At 44.6% G+C, this 19754-nt stretch overlaps 2 protein-coding genes across 3 annotated transcripts in view; one reads left to right on the top strand and one right to left on the bottom strand.

The window, feature by feature from the left end:
• The first annotated feature begins 2595 nt into the window (after nt 1-2595).
• On the top strand, nt 2596-8287 carry LOC146615502 (interferon-induced protein 44-like). Its single transcript, XM_085375691.1, has 8 exons — nt 2596-3067; nt 3474-3522; nt 3682-3877; nt 3952-4104; nt 4193-4364; nt 6078-6178; nt 6276-6466; nt 7990-8287. Exons 1-8 carry the CDS (start codon nt 2596-2598, stop codon nt 8087-8089), a joined length of 1434 nt encoding a protein of 477 aa, XP_085231817.1. The 3' UTR covers nt 8090-8287.
• A 593-nt stretch (nt 8288-8880) lies between these two features.
• The window catches only part of rabgap1l (RAB GTPase activating protein 1-like), a 93236-nt gene continuing 82362 nt past the window's right edge, over nt 8881-19754 (bottom strand). For both annotated transcript variants that reach the window (XM_085376391.1, XM_085376392.1), the window contains exons 20-26: nt 17081-17173; nt 13912-14022; nt 13424-13528; nt 12517-12600; nt 12347-12418; nt 11794-11994; nt 8881-11399 (exon numbers count right to left, since the gene is read on the bottom strand). In XM_085376391.1, the coding sequence (XP_085232517.1) occupies nt 11244-11399; nt 11794-11994; nt 12347-12418; nt 12517-12600; nt 13424-13528; nt 13912-14022; nt 17081-17173 (822 nt within the window). In that variant the 3' untranslated portion in view covers nt 8881-11243. The remainder of the gene's footprint in view (nt 11400-11793; nt 11995-12346; nt 12419-12516; nt 12601-13423; nt 13529-13911; nt 14023-17080; nt 17174-19754) is intronic.

Here is a 19754-nt window from a genome sequence, read left to right as displayed (position 1 = left end):
GCTCCTAGCTGTCCCGAGGTCCAGATTAAAGCACAGAGGAGCCTTTGCTGTGACCTCAGGACCTCCCCAACATTGGACACTTTCACAGCCCGTCTGAAAACCCACTTTTATTTTTCAGCTTTTCAATCAGAATGAGTTTGTTCTACTTTTATTTGCCTTATTTCTTACTCAAATCTTCTCATTTTATGCTTCTTTTCTTAAATTTCGTCACGTCTTCCTTTGTTTTTATCTCTTTTGATTATCTTAAATGCGCACACACACACACACACACACACACACACACACACACACACACACACACACACACACTCTTTGCTTAGGCTGCTGCCCCCGCGACCCGGCCCCGGACAGAGCGGATGAAAATGGATGGATGGATGGATGGATGGATTATCTTAAATGTACAGACCTTTGGTCAAACGTTGTTGTTTTAAATGTGCTGTATAAATAAATTTGACTTTGACTAACAAAGTCAAACCTAACCTAACAAACACAAAGTGAGTGAAGAAGAAACACTTGTGGGAATCCCCCCGCAGCCTCGACCCACTGAAGCATAACTAAGGGAGGGTTCAGGGTCAGCGGGCCCAGCCTAATGCTTTAACCCTGATCTTTAAACTAGAGAAGTCTTTGTGTTTATCGAATCCAAACTACGAGCTGGTTTCGAGACGAGGCCCCTGAAAGCTGAAGGCTCTGCCTCCCATTCTACTTTTGAACACTAGAAACCACCGGTAAGCCCACAGTCTGCGAAATGCTTCCAGTTTCATTTCCGGCGGCAGACTGCTTCTCACATCTGTACTTCACATCTGTCCACAGCGACATCTGCGACAACTGCTCACGCTCCCTCATCTGTCTGGACCAGGAGGTAAGACTGGAAGTAAGAAAGAGCTGCGGCCGTTTTTTAAATTTGCATGTAAGATTTTGAATGTTTGTTTGTTTTTTCTTTATTGCAAAACAACAACAAAAACCAGAGAACTGTAAGAAAGTTTAGTTAGTGTAAGTTAATCTAACGGAGACGTCGTTTCGATAATAAAATGCCACATAAATCTGTTAAATCACATTTGGTGCAGTTAGTGAGCTGGGTGTGGTTCACTCTTGTCAGGAAATCAGACCGCAGGGTTGTGCCTGTGACGCCACTGTGGTGTTCGCCTGGTTTCTTTTTTCAGTCTTTCTCTAAATCGATCATCTTCTCCAAAGTGACCATTCAGATTTGCTTGTTTAACAAACTAAAGCAAAATGTATTTTCACATATTTGAACTTTCGGAATCAACATCACAGAAACGAGTGAGCGATGTTTTTGTTTTTTCAGCTCCGGTGTTGCGCCAAAAACTGATTTCCAAGGTCTCCGTGTGTTTTCATGTGTAACATCTTTACGTTGGTCAATGAGCAGAGTTTACAAAAGGTTATACATAAAATTTTAAAAATTACCTGTTTTTCAAGCGTCTTTATAACTCTGTGTTATTGTGCCTACATTATAACCAATCCGGTCCTTTGTGTCCGCTTAAAGTATGTTTACCGGACCATTGTAATATTTGTGTTTCTGCTGTCCTCGTGCCCAGGTGACCTTTTTTAAAAAGACATTTTAATGTCAACGAGGTTTTTTCTTTTACTGGATAAATAAAGGAAACATTAAAGTCACGGCCAAAAACTTTACCTTGTTACAGGAATGTTGTTTGTGGCTCAAGATGACTTGAGCCGCGTTTCACATATTATACACCAACAAGTTATTTAAAGCAGTTTAAATGCAAGCGATCCGTTTTGGCAAAATAAACTTTAGTCTGACTTTGATCGAAAGAACCGATAAGAGCTGGACACATGTGCTGTAACCATGGCGGTATTTTTGTGCCTCTATTCCGAGCGCACGTTAAAAAAAATGCAAGCGCAAATGTTGCATTTTGAGAAGAAATTTATTTTAGTTTAATTTGAGCGAACAAAATTCATTCCTGCGTGAGAGAAATGCATTTCACTGTTTGCTATTATCCACATCCACGCACAATAACAGCCGCTCTCGCTCAGATCTCTGTGCTCACAGACATCTGCAGACCTGCTCTCAGTGTGTCTCAGCTCTCTGTACACCCTTAGAAGTGTGCCACAAAACCCACCAATCACAGACTTGGATGCAATAATTCTGATTGGCTGTTACGGTCTCCAATCAGCTCGCTAGCTACTGCATTCCGGAAGCACGGTCCAGAATGTAGCTAAAGCCAGTGGAGTGGTTTGGTTTAAACTAGATTAAAAACCAATAACAGTCTCAAAAATATATATTTAAAATAAAATAATGAAACATACTAACAGAAAATGGATTCTTGAAGTGTGAAATTATCAAACAATTTTGATGATAAAGACAAAATGCAGATAATTAAAAGTCTTTATGTGTGAATTTGATTCAGTGCACTACACTGAGACCTAAGAAGGACATTATTAAATAGCTCTGAGGCAAATGAACTGTTGTGGTGCTATTTACAAGGAATGAGGCAAAGAAACTGCACTTTGTTTTTAATTATGGAAATATGACTCGATGCAGTGACTGTGGATGTGTTTTCATTGACTCCACAGATTAAACAGTATAACTGACTCAGCTCAGAAGATCCTTTTTCCATCATGAATGCCAAGCTAACCAAAAGCAGGCAGAGAGCCATCTGCTCTGAGCTGGGGAGAGTCAGGCTGCAGCTGCTGTACAAGGCCAGCGTCCACGGCTTCACCGGTGCAGCATTTCACCAACAATGTGACCACCGCTCTCCCACTGTGTCCGTGGGCTACAACAACTCTGGTTTTGTGTTTGGAGGCTACACCAAACAACCCTTTAATCAGTCTGGAGGGTTTGTGAATGATGATAAAGCTTTTCTTTTTACCTTCACTGGAGAGCAGCTCCTCAAGTATCCCGTCACTGGTCCTGGAAATGCAGTGAAAATGATCGGAAACTCTGGACCTTATTTTGGAGAAGCACTGGTTCTTGTCCATGGAAGCAAGCCAGTAGCGTACAGCAGTCCAGGAAATTATTACAACTTCACTGCTGCAGAGATGCATGGCAATGATCTCAACCTGACGGAGTGTGAAGTCTACCAAGTGGAGGGTAGGTCCACTAGGTTACCGGCTGTCTGCATAATTTATCCCAGACATAAAATAACTTTTAGTTATAATAACAATAACAGGTATCACACGTTATATTCTTGCCCTCTAACAGGCCTTTAATCATTCCCTCCACCCCCTCCACCCTAAATTGAACACGTGGTTAAGAAAATAGATTTCATCACAAGCTCATCCAACCAAAATACTGATGAGTTTATTGCACGGCAGTGGGGTCCATCTTTGATCTGTCCACAATATTCAAGAGTATCAGTTGAATTTTAAGGAAACCTGCAAACATTTGCCCCAAACTGCATTCAAGGTCAAGGTCACATTTACGGTTCTGTGATGGATCGTGAGCCGGGTGAGCGACTGCAGCACTGATGTCCTGCTGTGTTTTTGCTCTTGAACAGAAAGCTCTGAACTTGAGAGGCCATGGAGGACGATAGTGTGGGAGTCTGAGTAAGTGTGACGGAGCCACAGTCATGACTTTTGTACAGCACACTGATCTACAAACAGCTGGAGGAATATGTTAATCAGTTGGCTGCAATGATATGATATTATATTTACTGACACATATTACAGTTGCTGCAAAAGTTCTCCATCTCCTCGTTTGTGCAGGAAGAGGGCGGGGCTGATTGAGAGCATTAAGAGCTACAAACCCACAGTCAGCTCTGTGACCCAGGCTCGGGTTTTGCTCATCGGACCAGTCGGAGCTGGAAAGTCCAGCTTCTTTAACTCTGTCAACTCTGTATTCAGAGGCCACGTCACCAGCCAGGCCATATCTGGCTCCTCCTCCACCAGCCTCACCACACAGGTGATTGATTATTGTGAGTGGTTTCAGCGGCCCCCTTTCTGTGCGCTGTGCTCTAATCGCTTTGTGTCCAACAGTTTCGCTCGTACTCTGTGAAAGCCGGGCGTGAAGGGAAACCTCTGCCGATAATCTTGTGCGATACCATGGGGCTGGAGGAGAGCAAAGGGGCGGGGCTTGACATCGATGACCTGAACAGCATCCTCAAAGGTCACCTGCCAGACTGTTATCAGGTGCTGCATTACATCAGCAGGACACTGAATGTATGAAACAGAGATTTGTCAGCTGTCGGCTCTAACCGTGTCTCCGTTCCTCCTCCAGTTCAACCCTTCAGCTCCTCTGCATCCTGAGGCCCACGGCTATCACAAGTCTCCTAGACTCAAAGACAAGATCCACTGCGTGGTTTATGTCATTGATAGCTGTAAGATCTCCATCATGCCCACGGGGCTGGAGGAGAAACTGGACGCCATCCGCAGAAAGGTCAACTTAATGGGTCAGTAGAGCCGAGTGCAGTCATTACAGCTGTTTTCCTTCTGAATCTCAACACAACATACAGATACAGCCACTCAAAGCTGCTACTTTCAGCCAGAGGTCAGCAGGCCGACTGTCAGCCACCAATCAGCCGCTGGGAGTCCCGCCTCCTTTCTGCCATAAACACGCCCCTTTCACGCAGAGATGGTGCTTTCTTCAAATAAACTTTGACTTGGATAGTTAGGTATAGGATGAGTCTTTACCTTATAATATAGATTAAATAATAAATACATAAACAAGACTGAATTGAAATTCAACCCTTTTTATAGCTTTCGTTGTAAACCTAAACCAGATATTTTACACTGAAAATCACCAAAACTGTTTCCAGTAAACAGATTTTCATTCATCCATTTTAATCTAATTTAATAAATCGAAACAATTTTAAAGGAAATGAAATACAGAAAAATAATATTCTTGCTCACAGGTCCCAGACCAGATGTGGAGGTCATTTCTGTGACTGGCAGAGCTTCATTTGCTCATGTATTCTGTTGTTTGCGGGCTTGCTACTTCTTCAGACCTCGGTTTGATTATAAGCATGTTCTTCATTATTTCTGTCAGGCTGCAACTTAATATCTTTAATTTATTCTTTAAATTCTTAAATTGTGTAAAGCTCTCGAGCAACTCATAATTTCTCTATATTTTGAGTGTATTATGAGTTTCATGAAGACTGGGACGATGTCTTTGGAATGTGGGACAGGACTGAGCAAACAGAAGTAACCTCATGGTGCCTTCCCAAAATTCGACATTAGCAGACTACCAGATAAATGCAGTCTATACTAGTATGTGAACTCCATAAATGTAAGGTTTTCCTGATTAATATTCAGTTTTTGTTGTTTCTGTTGAAACCGTCCATTTGTTTCAACGAGGAGAATAAATGGTCTCACAGTTACATCAAGATTTTAAAAAGACCAATATTCGGATGTGCGATTGTTTATGAACGCAGCTCTGCGCTGAGACTGTGGAGCAAACCTTGATAAATTAAACGGGCATGTTCCGGCTTGTCAGATCTTCCCACCCAGTAGAAATTAGTCCTGCATATTTTTAAGTCACACTCTGTTATAAAGGGTTAGGGGTTAGTTAATAATAGTGTTAACATGCTGCACAGGTCATGAACAAGACTTTATTTTTAATTTTCGTTGTAAGTGGGCCAAAGCAGTTAATTAAAAGTAGTCTAACATAAATGCTGTAATTTGATTATTTTAATAAACATGTAACTTGGATGGATTGGATGCTGGCGTGACCACAGTGCACACGTCTGCTGTCGCTCACAGTGGTACCGCTCAGGGAGTTTGTGCGTTCGCTCAGACACATGAAACATTAGAGGGAACGTTGGTGCCAAGTACCGCAGGAATAACTTACCTGTATTTGTTATGGACAAACTATGATTAGTATAGAAGTCTATAGAAGCAGAGCACTCTTTGGGTTCAGATCTGGAAGGTCATTCCTCTCAGTCACACTTTCCCCCCCAGATGAGAGCGTTCCCATCCACAGACTCCAGGTCCTGTGAACTGTCACTAAGCACACAACCATGAACACGTATACCCACAGTGCACACACTGGTGCATCCTCCCTCCTCACCAGAGAGATGAGATTCTATTATAATGATACTGTGATGACTCACTATGTCAGAATCTGTGGCATTTTGGAAATGAGCTTCCTGCTCATTTGTTTCCAGGTATTCCTCAGCTGGTGCTCCTCACTAAAGTAGATGAAGCCTGCCCACTGGTGAAAGAGGACGTGAGAAACATTTACAAGAGTGGCTACATTAAGGAGATGGTGAGGATGGTTCTACAGGGAAAACAAACCTTTTTTAGTAAATACAAATAACGTTGAACATGGTAGGATGAGCCTTTTCTTGTACACTGTGATACAGATGCAGGAGGTCAGCTCCCGGCTCGGCGTGCCGTTGTCCTGCATCATTCCAGTGAAGAATTACAGCGAGGAGTTGGAGGTGGACACCGACTGTGACATCTTGTTGCTCAGCGCTGTCATTCAGATGCTTCGCTTTGTTGATAATTACTTTGACGAGATCAGTGACCGAATGAGCAACATGCAAACCAAAGAGTAAGAAGAATTTAAGATGGTTCATTTACCTCCAGGTGACCCTGCACAGTGCTAGTTTACTGTGTTACCAGGGTTACTGGGAAGGCGGGAAGAAAGCTTCTTGCTATTTTTGCTTTTCATGAAGAAATCTTTTTCATTAAACTAACATAAAAACATCAAACATGTATTTACTTAAATACTTGGAGCAATTCTATCAGCTGATTCTAAACCAATCAAGTAAATTTCATCTCACCAGATTCCACTAAATATTTTACATTTACATTGTACTTGTGTGACAGAATTACACAGAAAATCAGAAGAAAACAATGACATCAAGGGTGTAGTTACAATATGCATTCCTGTTTGGAAGAAGACAAAGTTGCTTGGCTTATTTAGTGGGCTCATGCGACGCTGACAGATCTGACAATTTAAAATATTATTTTGTGATTTTTCACAAGAAAATAACATTATTACACTTTTAAAACATCTTATCAGAACAGTTGTACTTTGCTGTTGACTTGTGTTAACATAACTTTCCAGCACTCCCTTCAGTTTTTGTCTGCTGCGCTATACAAACACACGTGTTGGACCAAAGCTCTTAATCTTTGAATGCAGGTGTGTAAAATCAAGCATCTGCAGCCTGCCTCTACGAGCATCTGTGGAAGAGTGAGTTACAGTCTAAGGCGAAAGAGCTCGAGTGTGATACTGTGTGTGACGTTTCACACTTTACTGTGTAATATAATTATATTTAAAAAATGTGTTTGCAAAAATGACACAAACCTGTTCACAGACCTGCAGCAAACTCTGGTTTCTGATCCTGATGTTTGTCGCAGAGTTTGCGGCTTGTTGTTTGTAATCAAACTTCGACGTTTTACAATGAAGCACAAAATTACTGTAAGTCAGATACACAAAGTCCAATCTGGCCTAGACTTCCTGGTTGATGAGTCCTGAACACATGCCTGGACACTTAGAGCGCCACCTATTGGTATATTTGATGTACTCCTCCTCACACGTTGACGCATCAACTGAGGTTTTATTCAGCAGCGCACTCTGGTGGCAACGCAACAAAAGTTGTCGCTTTGGTCCACAAAAAGCTTAAAAGGCAATGAAACGTGTTACACATCTCAAATGTGATGAATGCAGTTGTTAAGAGGCCGAGTCTTGGTACCTGCATATCTGCACTGGCAGTTGAACCGGGGGTTCAATTTCCCGACAGGGAGCCACGAGCTGCTGGATAGCGTAGTGATAAGACTACACGCCTCTGGAGCAGGCGGTGTAAGTTCAAGTCCCACCTGGGTGTCTGTAACTATGTACAACACACATGCTACGGCAAGGGGGAGCCAGGACGCCAGGTCAGGGGGAGATATCATCCCCCCCACGCGACATCGGGTACCAAGGTACGGATTCATGGAAGGACGAGACGGCAGATAGTTTTTATTCGGCAGCCTGTTATAACTGCACCCCAATGCTGTCATGTATATGAGTGCAAAATCATACCTACTGGCAACAGATCAAGTCATGATATTAATCTGTGGTTCCACCAGGGCGTGCCCCGCCTCTCGCCCCATGACAGCTGGGACAGACCCGAACCTCCTGACATGGATGATGTCGGATGGAGCCTCTGGCCGGACAGGTCCACAATAACACGTCACTACGTGGTGATCGTGGGAACTCTTTCGATTCGATGTTCAAAAAGCCAGGATGATGGTGTCACATGTAAATGCAGCGTCGTCATTTTGTTTATGCTTTGTTTTGTTTCCTATTTCTACTTCATGGTTGTTCGTGTGGTTTAGATGCTTCAGTTTTGCACGGTTCTGGTTCATTATAGTCATGTTGCTGCTGTATGCCTCCAGCTATGCCTTTCGGATCTGCAACAATAAAGGTTGTTGAGCATTTTGGCTTCGTTGTCGTGAATCCGAGTCGCACAGTTTCCCCGTGAACTCTGTGGTGATGATACACTTGTTTTTTTAAATAGAAATTTCATTAAGTTTATATTCGGTTAGGTTTTATATGTTCTCTGACTGGTAACTGACCACTTATGACTTACAAGGACAAAGTTACATCATTTTAAATATGAGGATCATTTGAATAAACCGGTACCTGCCTAAAGTCTAAAACCCACGGCCATCAAATGTTGCATTTGGGCTTCAGACTCTCTGCTGAGTGTAACCTGTAAACTCTCTTCATCCATTGTTTGTGATGTTTTTCTAAATCATAGAAATAATTCTGTCATCAAACCCACTTTTTGCATCAGGGTCTTTTTTTGGGTGTCATAGAAGGAAAAGCAGTGAAAAGGCACCAAACAGATATTTTGTCTGTTTAATTTGTCAGGAGATCACAAAGATAAAAATGGCTGCAATTTATAAACAGTCAGTTTTGTAAAATTCCTTAAATTTCAGCTGAAAGTCTGATTTGATGATTTCAAATCCTCGGAGGTGAAATCTGTGTCTGAACACTGATTGGTGCAAATGCCAAAAGTTTAGTTTGAATAAGTGAGCCAGCATGCACCATGTTTGGGAATACACAAGTAGTTGCTCACATGACTTTGGAACAATACGAAGTTTTGTGAGTCTACATTACTTATAACGGGAAAATGTTGCATGTCTGCATTTACCTGCACGTGTGTGTGTGCACGTGGTGTCAGTGTCAGTATCCTCCTTTCCTATAAAATCTCAAAGTGCACAAACAAAGAGAAAAACTGAAATTTATTAATGCAGCTCAGACAGTTACTGTACAGCAAACGGCGCTGGAGTCCCTCCCTCCCAGTGTAACAGGACTGTGGCGCTACAGCCACCTGTAAACCACACACCTGTAACCCGACTCAGCGCCTGCTTGTGCAACAGCATCAATAATCATCAGCTACAAACGTTCAAACAAACACACGTTGAAATAGTGTTTCAGATATCAGTGTTGCGTTAGTGCACATAATAGACGGGGAGCTCTCTCCGACATTAAACCGCTTTGTACAACAAGAATGACGCAGTGAAGAGGAATGTCCTGGAAAAGCACAACACCTGGAATTCAGTGATGATCAGTCGGCTTCTGTTTTCTCCCGTTTCATGATTTTGAAGCATTCCCTCCAGCGAGAGGACGGCCCTCGATTCGTGAGGCTCCTGGAGGAAATGTGTGAAATGCGGAGCTGAAAATGAAGTCCAGCAAAAAGGTTGTTCAGCGATATGGGCAGAGATCGTTAGGACGACTACAAGAAGGGAGCAGAGGAGAGGCTCTTATGGCACAGCTGACGCTGTCAGACAGTTCAAACAGTCGATCGCTTCAGTCATTAACAGAAAAGGCAGCCACGTGAACGAGGAACATCGACTTGAACCACTTGAATAACAGTGCAGAACACACACATTCACACACATAAAGTACACGTGGGATTGGTCCGAGTCCAAAGGCTGATGTTAGAGTCAACCAAAGAGTAAAGCAGGGGAGTTGGCACCGCACCGCACCTGCTAAACGAGCACCAACACGCAAAACATTTTGTTTTGGCTAATTTTACAGCAATTTTTATTTCTGTCCTCTGAAATCAAAGAAGCAGCTCGTTTGAATTTGGCGCCATCTGCTGTTCGTCTCATAAAGTAGACGCACGTGACTATTTAAACATACGTGAATGGCTCACAGTGGAGCGTTACCGTGGAGCGTTACCGTGGAGCGTTACCGTGGAGCGTCAGAGCCAACACTCATTTATGGACCAAGGGATCAACATGGCGATGATGTGTAAAAATAATGATCCATCAACAAAGGACGAGGGCGTTGGCACCTTTGTGCAACTGGTCTATTTAACCGTAGTGGAGCAATACTGCAATAAGTACGCATTAATCCTACTTATTAATGTTTGAGGTTAAAGATTTTCATAAGAACGCAGCCTGTGACATCTCCAGCTAAAAACATGCAGCTAATATGTCTCAAACGCGTCGTATTATCAGTTTTATATTTATAAAATAACAGAATCAGAGGCCACTGCTGTCACCATCACAGATATCTAAAAAAAGCTTGATCTGCAAACACGAGAAAATAAAACTCGATTTAGAAATTAAAACCAAGAAAGATTACAAAGTCTTGACCATAAAAACGGAGTTAGAGGGGAACAGAAACTGGCGGCTGTCACTTTGGCCCGTCAGCGTTTGGACTCCACCACATCGATCACACACTGTGCTTACCTCAACATCTGAAGAGATGACATTCAAAGAGTAGAAAAGAAATTTAAGAACTTTGCCTCGTGTGTTTTTTCTGTACAAGATTATTAAAAAAAAATTACTAATCAGTTATACATATTTATAAGACAACATTGTTTACGTTACATTAATATAAAGAAATACAAGTTTCGTATTATCTCACTTGTATGCAGTATTCCTTTCTCAGAGCACGTGTGGGCTATTTCTGCACTGAGGATTAAACGTATGAGACGCCTGTGATCACAACACAGGTGTTGAACTCCGCTTTACTTTCAAGCTACCAGGAAACTTCACACAATATTGCTGCAATAGCGCCATCTGGCCACAAGGTGGAGCGAAGAGACCCAACCAGGTTCCAGCACTGAACTTCTTCGCCCCGTCTGCTCTGATCCACTGTGAAGTGGAGAAGGTTCATATTTCCCTCAAACTCAGGCAGATGGTTCATTCAGTCCCCCCGCCTGGTTCTTCCCACAGTTTTGGGCTATTTGCGGTCCAGGAAGCTCCCTGTTTCCGCCTACTGAAAAAGGAATACTGCATTTTTGCGCTTCTTGCTTCTTCGGCTTGTGTTCCTCAGCTCTAGTGTGCATCCTGCAGGGCGAGGGAGGGCGAAGGAGCTTGATCTAGGCAGTGCCTTCCTTCGGAGAGGACGGGGTCTGGGATGTGGAGCTGGAGGAAGAGGACGCAGAGCTCTTCAGGGACCCCAGAGTCTTGCTGAACCAAGAGTTCTTATTGGCTTGAATCTCGGTCATCAGAACTCCCCGCTGATGCTCGAGCTCCTGCAGAGCCACAGAAGGATTCAGTCATTAATGAGAGCACGAGCAGGTTTATCACTGTGTCACATCGCTGTGCTTTAATACTCTACAACGCTTCACTCCTTACAAAGGGTCACATGGTGGCCTGCAGTGGGCTCCATGCTTCTGTACGTGCTGCTGTTTTATGTTATTAAGCTGACAGTCGTTATTTGCCACAGCAGAGGCAGAAAACAGATGCAGGAAGTTGAAGTGCATACAGTAAATTTCCTGCTGCTGCTGTTCAGCGTTCTGTGCACGTGATCCAACAGCCAACCAGATCATCAGCAACACGTGTGTTTTAGCTGAATGTCTTTACAGCTCTGATCACGTGCTTGGCATGCCTCCCTGAAAACACTAGATGCCGTTAACACCTGCTGACCTGAATGCGGCACTTTGCCTCCACCAGCTGCAGTTTGGTCTGCGCCAGCTCCAGCTCCAGCTGTCTCAGCTGCTCCTTCAGTCCGTCCTTCTCCTCGTCGTGTGGCTCTGAAGACGTTCTGTCACCACCAGGAGACGAAGTCTGGAGGGACCCGACTGAGCTAAACAGGTCCCTGCAGTTCTGACAGCCCATCACTTTGTTCTGCATGAGGGGGATAAAAACACACAGGTTTACCGCAACAACTTTAAAATTATGGTTAAAAAAAGGAGGTGAGGCCGAGTCTATGTGAAGAAAGGCCTGCTGCTCTATGTCCCGTACAGCATCCTGATTACCACGATGTGATGTTGCACCGTATCATTTATCCAGGCCCGAGGCGGTACCCTGCTAGACCCACAGAGCGCCACACCAGCATCACGCCCATTAAGGACTTGATTGTGCAAACCTGAAGCTCAAAGGTCTTTTGTTCTCTCACGCAACCGTGGTTTTCCTTCGGACTCGGCAAGTGTCCTAATTTGCATCTGAAGCACACTTTGCATTAAAAGGACCGTCTCACCCTGACGATGTCCAGCTCCTCTTTTGTTGCCGCCTGTTGTTTTTCTAGCCTGGTGCTCAGCTGGGAGCAGATCTGAAACCCAGAGAGGAAACCTGGTTATGTTTGACTTGAACAAGATAACAATGCATACATCAATGTGTGCAGTTCACAATGAGGAGACGCCAGCAGACCTGTTTGTATTCAGCTATGATTGCTGTGGTTTTCTTGATTTCCAGCTCTGCTTTTTCCAGCTCCCTCCTGAACACCTCCTTCAGCTGGGACAGCAAGAACAAGATGTCAAAATTATTCTTTTAAAATGACAAACTAATGAGAAAGATGTGCTGACTGTGCATAACGACACAACTGAGGCGTTCAACTCAGCAACTTGACCTGGATTCGCTCTTTTAGAGCCTGCTAGCAACCACCGACTGGTGACCCATATGTGATCTCTCACTACTACCAAACTGGGATTTTTTATTTACTGGGTGTGTTGATGTGTAACTGGTTCACTATTACCGATTACACAGAAAGAAAATCAGCCCTAGATCAATGCGTGAGCTGGGGCCTCCTGGTGGGCTGCACAGGTACTACAGGTGGGCCACAGTAACAACAGAAATTCAGTTCAACTTATTTATATAAAAAGTGAATATTATTATTGTGATATTACTGAAATGTAATGCTCTGTGTTGACCTTTGTGTCCCAGTGGCAGGGTTAGGACATACAGGGCTTTCTCTTGTATTTTGCTCTGAGCAGAAGCGGGGCAACTCCAGGCCTCGAGGGCCGGTGTCCTGCAGGCTTTAGATGCATCCTTGATCCGACGGTAATGAACTCACCATCTGATTCAGGTGTTGACCCAGGGTGAGATCTGAAAGCTGCAGCACATCGGCCCTCGAGGCCTGGAGTTCCCCACTCCTGCCTTAGAGCGAAGATTTAAGACTGGTTGGCTGATTGTTGGGGGCCGCAGCACTCGACTTTGGGAATGACCGATTTAGATTAGTGATACAGGGCCTGCGTTATTTGATCACTGCTGTAATTGCACAGCTTACTCCGGTGTTTTCTGGTCACTGATGTAACCTGTTAAGCAGCGTGGATGTTACCTGAGCCGTCTCCTCCTCGTGTCGTTTCTTCTCCTCCTCCGTCTCCACCAGACGTTGCTTTGTGGTCAGCAACTCTTTGTTCAGAACATCGGCCTTGTCTTCTACCTGAGTGCACGTACACACACATCGTGTAGTAAACAACGTTCACACAAGCGGCAGACTACACAAACACCTGCTTCTTTACAGGATCGTTTACTACGCTCATCAATCTGGTCGCTTGGTCGTTTTCACGCCGCGCAGCTCGTCCGAGCTCTACCTGGAATACTTTCTCTGCTACGTGGGGCCTGAGCCACGTTCCTTTTACTGGAAATTCACCAGACTTACATGGATACAGAAACCAGGAGTCGGCAGGTTAAGACCGATTCTGACCGAGTCCAGTGTTTGCATTCTCACGTGTGCTCATTTGTGTAAAGATGCTCACGGCTAAAGCACGAGTGTAAACAGCTCCGGTTTCAGAGTGTTTGGAGGTTTCGTAGACTTTTTATTACCTGGTCAAGGTCGTTCCGAAGGGCGATTTTACTGGTGACCAGTTCGTGTGCCAGGTCATCGTTCTCCTGTTCAAGTCGCATGCTGGCCTCCTGCAGGCGACGGTTCTCTCTCTGCAGACATCAAACGCACACAATCGCAAACACTTGCAAAGCAGGGGTGTCAAACACAAGGCTCGAGGGCCAGAATCGAGCCAGAAGAATACTCCAGTCTGGCCCCAGAAGGAAACTGCATTTCCACATTTTTACAGCTTTCGCTACATTGATACCAAAGTCATTAAATATTAGAAAAATGATTTATATTTATTTCCATTTGTGTTTTAATTTATAAAAAAAAAAATCTGTATTTCTTACAACTTAATCCCAAAGACTCATGACGACAGATTTATAGTAATAATAATAATAATCATCCATTTTATTTATAGGTGACTTTACATCAGTACAACAAAATAAAAACAGCAGCTAAATGAAAAATGATGAAGGGTATGCAGTCCTGAGTGGATGGGTTTGAAGACGCGATTTAAAAGTGGAGACAGAGTTCGTAGTCTGGAGATCAGCTGGAGGTGCGTCCAAAGTCTCGGCCAGAAGGACTGAAGGCTCAGAGTCCCGAAGAAGTCAGGCGAGCAGGTGGGACAGAAGACGAGCGGCGAGTGCGAGTGGGCGTGTGCGAGTGGGCGAGTACGAGTGGGCGTGTGCGAGTGGGCGAGTACGAGTGGGCGAGTACGAGTGGGCGTGTGCGAGTGGGCGAGTACGAGTGGGCGTGTGCGAGTGGGCGTGTGCGAGTGGGCGTGTACGTATGGAGGAGATCAGATCAATATGGAGGAGCGAGGTTATGAAGCGCTTTGAAGGTAAGAAGCAGGAGGTGAACTAACGGAGCTGTTTAAGCACAGATTTCATATGTTCAGTCGATCTAAGTCCTGATGCAATACGAGCAGCTGCTTTTTGAACGAACTGCAGTTTATGGAGAGACTCATGAGCAGGTCACAGAGAGGAGAATCACAGTAACCTAAACGAGATGTGACAAGAGGTTAATATTACGAAGAAGAAAATATTTCTATGTGCTGTGAAGGAAAGAGAGCCGGGATGACCCCAGGACTCTTACCTGAGGGGAAGGTGTGACAGAGTTATCAAAGCGTTTCTTTACATGCAGAAAAAAAAAGCAGGTCTTTTTTATATGACGATCTCTCAGCTGTGATTTGATGCTGCATAAATGAAGTGAAACTGGATTGGCTGACAGACATCTCTGCTGTACAGGCTGCGAGGTTCATCCAGGCTTGGTGTTAATATAATCATCACATGACCACAGTTTAACTCAAACAGAAGGTGTTATTGTGACATTACAGTTATAGGTGGCCGTGTCAGGCTCAAGTCCTCACTGCAGACCATGAGCTGAGTCTCATGACTGCTGCCCGCCTTCAAACAGGCTCACATGACGACCATGAACGGGACCAAACTGTTGTGATGGTTGTGAGCAGTCATCTGACCTGATATCCCGTCACTCTTACCCTGCCTGAGTCTCCGCACGCAAACAAGTGGTTCATCTGAAAGCTCTGAAAACCTTATCTGTTATTTACAAACAGCAGCAGGAACTTCAAAGACAAAGAGGAAAAAACACGTCTGATTGTTGTGAGATCAGCTGTTACCCACACACGTGTCATCATTTAGAACGATGACACAGCCGATAGTTTACAACAAGACCCTGAACTACTTTAGTCAGCGCGGTCACATCATATCAGTGTAAAAGTACATAAACACATGAAGGAAGTCACAGACTCAGGACACATAAATATAGATGAAATGATCGCTGTTGGGGCAGAAGCTTACCGAGCGTTTTCAAATCGAGCCTCAGGCGCACGCTTTAACACATGATCCTGACACCGACTTCCCTTCTCTGCTTCACTGCCCAGCCCGACTCGCCCTCCCTGCCCTCCCTCACATTTATCTGCTTTTAGTAATAATTCAGTTTGTACTGCAGATACAAAAGTACATCTGCTCGGACACAAAGGAAGCCAGCACACACTTAAACTGGGGTCTGAAGCCTTATAGAAACACTGAATCGTTACATTAGCCACAAAATAACTACATAGAAATAATTACATTTTACAAGCAGCAACACTTGTGCGTTTGTGTTGTTGTTGTGGAGGAGAGCAGCTTCAGCAGCTTATCTGTGATAAACTCTTCCTTCCTCTAAAAGCAGCAGCTTACACACCAACGTGGCACTTTTGCCTCTAACAAGCAGATTCAGATGTAATTTTTTTTTTTTTTTTTTGGGGGGGGGGGGGCCTGTCATGGGTGTTTGTGTCTTGTGATCAGATCAAATGCTGCGTCCATAATATTACTTGGAAAGATGAAGGAGCTGCTTCAGACGCCACCTCTCTGTTCAGGCACTGCAGTGAAGTCACATTTACTTTGTTCTGCACTCGTCTCCTTCCTGTCAGCGTCTTTAACTATTTCAGTGTTAACGGCACTATCATGTATCATATACTGTGCACATTTACTGACTACAGAAGCCTGATGTGCTTAACTGAGCAAAGGCAGGTTTACTACGACGCACTTGTGCATCTCGGTTTGGCCTAATTGTGGGTTGAAACATGAAGCCAAGTGGAGGTAATTCTTCATCATCACATGACGCTTACATGTAACATCCACTCTTTACTGTGACGCCTTACTTTCCTTAAACGATTCAGGTTCATCCTACTGAGTCACGCAGTAACACTGTCCTCCTCAGCTGGACAGTCTCTTTGTGAGCTTCCAAAAATAAAACTCGTCAGAATCATCAAATATCTGCCTCAGTTTGTTTTACCTCAGGACGAACAGAGAAAGATGAACCCAGTGGAGACAAACCTTTGCAACCACAACAACCCAGCAGCTCAGCCCAAAAATACGTTTTATTAATAGCAGGGTCGACGACGATGAAAGTCAGCGCAGCGAGAAAAGTCGCACTTCACGTCAGAACAGTTTTAAAAACAGACCAAACAGCGACGTGCTCATTTCTAATCTTGGAATCACGGCTAATTTTATCTATAAAGGCAGCTCCTTCATCAGAAACGTAAAGAGCCGAGTGCTCAACACTTTAGCTCAGGGGGGCTGCTTTCATGTGACCTGATTGTGTAAAAAACAGATTTAAATTCCACACCTGGTGGGTGAATCTTATCTATACGTGGGTGCGTACCTGGTAGCGTTCGATGGGGTCTTCTTGTTGCAGCTGGCTCTCTCTCAGAGTCTGATATTCCTTCTCAAACTTCTTCAGCTTTTTGGTCGGGACCTGAAAACAACAGCAAAGTTAATTAAATCATCATTTTACTGTTGACTTTGTTTACTTGGCCTGATAAAAATCTCAGCCCATCCCAGTTGTTTGTGAGCTGGGGGGGGGGGGGGGGGGGGGGGAGCGTGGGAATAGGGAATTGGATAAAACAGTCAGTGGCTCTCAGCTCTTGCATCATCTTCCTGTGTCGGTGGGAACCATCAGCTACTTCTCTCTGCACCAACGCTGCTCTCATGCCTTCGTTCCACGACAGGATTAAGCAGCAGAGGTCAAAGGTCAGAGTTAGGTGTCACGTTGAGAAACAAACCAACGGGGCTTCATGAAACAACATCCACGTGATGCGTCACGTGACATCAAAGCGATCGAACTCTGAACATCGCTGCCGAGCCGGTGCGGTGTTGTGGCTCGTGCTGCACGGTTTCTACTCTCTGTTGCTCCGTCTGCCTTTATCAGCGTTAATATCTGCTGCACATCTGCGTGTTGTTCTGCGACTTTCCCATGAGACCTCATTAGAAACAGGAAAAACAAACCAAACAAGCACCCGCTCGGCTCACAAGCTTTACAATGTCCTGCTATAAATCAGCAAGCGGTAACCGCGGATCAGAAACGTCCAGTTCACGCTGCACGCTGGGCACGTTACAGGGGAACTGTGCTGTCACTGCACGTGCTCAGGCCTCACTATGTGAAATCATTTCAGCAGTTTTGTTGTGCAAAACCAGTCACGGCAACTTGTAAAAAGCACCAAATCCATCATGAAATGGTTTCGATTCATTATCAGACTGAAGGTTTTAACAGACGCGACCTGCGATCAGTGAAGCTTCGAAGCATTACCAAAGTCCTCGACACCAAGAGACGGCAAACACCACAGCTTTACTCACATAATTCACTACATTAGGTGTGTGTGTGTTTAGGTGGGTGGTAACAGCGTTGCCATAGCGCCAACTACTAGGGCTGGGGGGTCAGTCACATGACCCCCTCCTCTGAGACGCCTGTGTGTTTGTAGTCGTTGTGTATCCTCCACTGCTGCCTGTTTCACACACTGTGTTACACTGAAGCAGAATGAATGAAGCTAGCAGCGCTCACAGCCTCTGTAGGAATACTGTCAACTCCAGAAACAACCAGAAAGATAAACGACTTCCTTATTTGTACTGGAGGACGTTGTTTAGTACACGGAGTACAGAAGCTATCTGGAGCACTGACGAGAATGCACTGTACATTTAAGATTGAATATCAGAAATGATAATACAGATAAAAAGAACAGCATCCAGTATTCTCTCTTCAGCTTCAACACTGCAAAATGTTTCTCCTGTAATACCGAAGCTGAGGTACAAGCATTACGAGGAGCTCAGTGTTTGAACTACACTGTAAGTGCCCACGTCACAGGTTACATCCTGGAAAATGAGCCAACACAGCGCAGCAGTGTATTAGCTTAAGACAGGGATAAGAATCCTGCTGCACATTTCCATTAGGATTAAAAGCCAGAGGACGAGTTATTAAGACCGCCCACCTGGGCAGTCATTACCTGTCCTTGCCAGTGACCTGCGAGTTGACCCTCGACTTTACGACTCGGGCATCGGCGAACGAGCGTCACGCTGTTATCTATGGGACATTCAATTCCCGAGCAGATAACGACAAAACGAGTCCGAGAGCTGTTATCTGTGTGGGAAGAAAGAGCAGCCTGGCCTCTGCCGGCGGGTTAATAATCGCTTTATTGTAACAAAACAATGCAGATGTGCTGTTCTCCTGCAGGGCTGCCAGATCCAGTTCAACTACAGAGTCACTGCGTGGCGTTTTGGACGCCGCCACGCTGTCCAGTGTTTCTCGTTATGGAGTTTGACCCTGCGGGTCTGTGTGCGTTAGGCGAGTGTGCAACGATGAGCTGCTGCACGTGCATTTTTAAACAGCTGACGCTTCAGTGCAGCAGCGGCAGTTAGCTCCTCGGACGCGGAGTTTAAAACAATATTTAAAAAGAGCCAGCTTCCATCTCAGCTGATCTATACGTAAACCTCCTGATACGCAGCAGCCATAAATTATTGTACAAACACAATCTGTGAGAGAGAGAGAGAGAGGGTTTCAGCGAGGGAATGACTCATGCTTCCTGAGGTTTGCTGTTTTAAATAAACCTCCCTCTCTGCTGTGTCGCATTCACTTTCCTTTATCGTCTCATGTCATCCATTCAGCCGTTCTCTATAACCTAATCTAACCAGTAACAAGCTGCACACACTCCAGGCTTCCTGCGTGCGATGGCGCCACACACATTTCTGCAGGATGACTGAAGTTAGACGGGCGCATTTATTCAGTCTTTACTGCAGTTTCTGCTCGTGTAACTATTCTGCATTTCCCTCTGCTCTCCTCATCTCACAGCGAGCCAGCTTCACTGTTAATAACGACTTCTGTTTCTTAACATGATCACCGAGTCAGCCAAACTATCACTGAAGAAATGCGTCTTACACTGCTGCTGTTACACACCCGCAAACACCCGTAAAACACACAAACATTACAACACACCTGTGTAATGAAAGCGCAGGCTTTGTTAGGAGCAGCAAGGCTTTCTTTAAACATCCAATCCTGCTGCAGCTAC

Source organism: Diplotaxodon limnothrissa, linkage group LG17 (genome assembly GCF_057381915.1).
Source record: "Diplotaxodon limnothrissa isolate DT_005_m linkage group LG17, D_limnothrissa_male_GT1.1, whole genome shotgun sequence".
Taxonomy (NCBI): domain Eukaryota; kingdom Metazoa; phylum Chordata; class Actinopteri; order Cichliformes; family Cichlidae; genus Diplotaxodon; species Diplotaxodon limnothrissa.
The sequence above is the reverse complement of the archived record's forward strand: the minus strand, read 5'-3'. Positions and strand labels throughout refer to the sequence as shown.

Coding starts and splice junctions, on each gene's coding strand:
- LOC146615502 (XM_085375691.1), top strand. CDS start 2,596: ATGAATGCCAAGCTAACCAAAAGCAGGCAGAGAGCCATCTGCTCTGAG. Junction 3,068..3,473: donor TGAAGTCTACCAAGTGGAGG/GTAGGTCCACTA, acceptor GCTCTTGAACAG/AAAGCTCTGAACTTGAGAGG. Junction 4,105..4,192: donor ACCTGCCAGACTGTTATCAG/GTGCTGCATTAC, acceptor TTCCTCCTCCAG/TTCAACCCTTCAGCTCCTCT.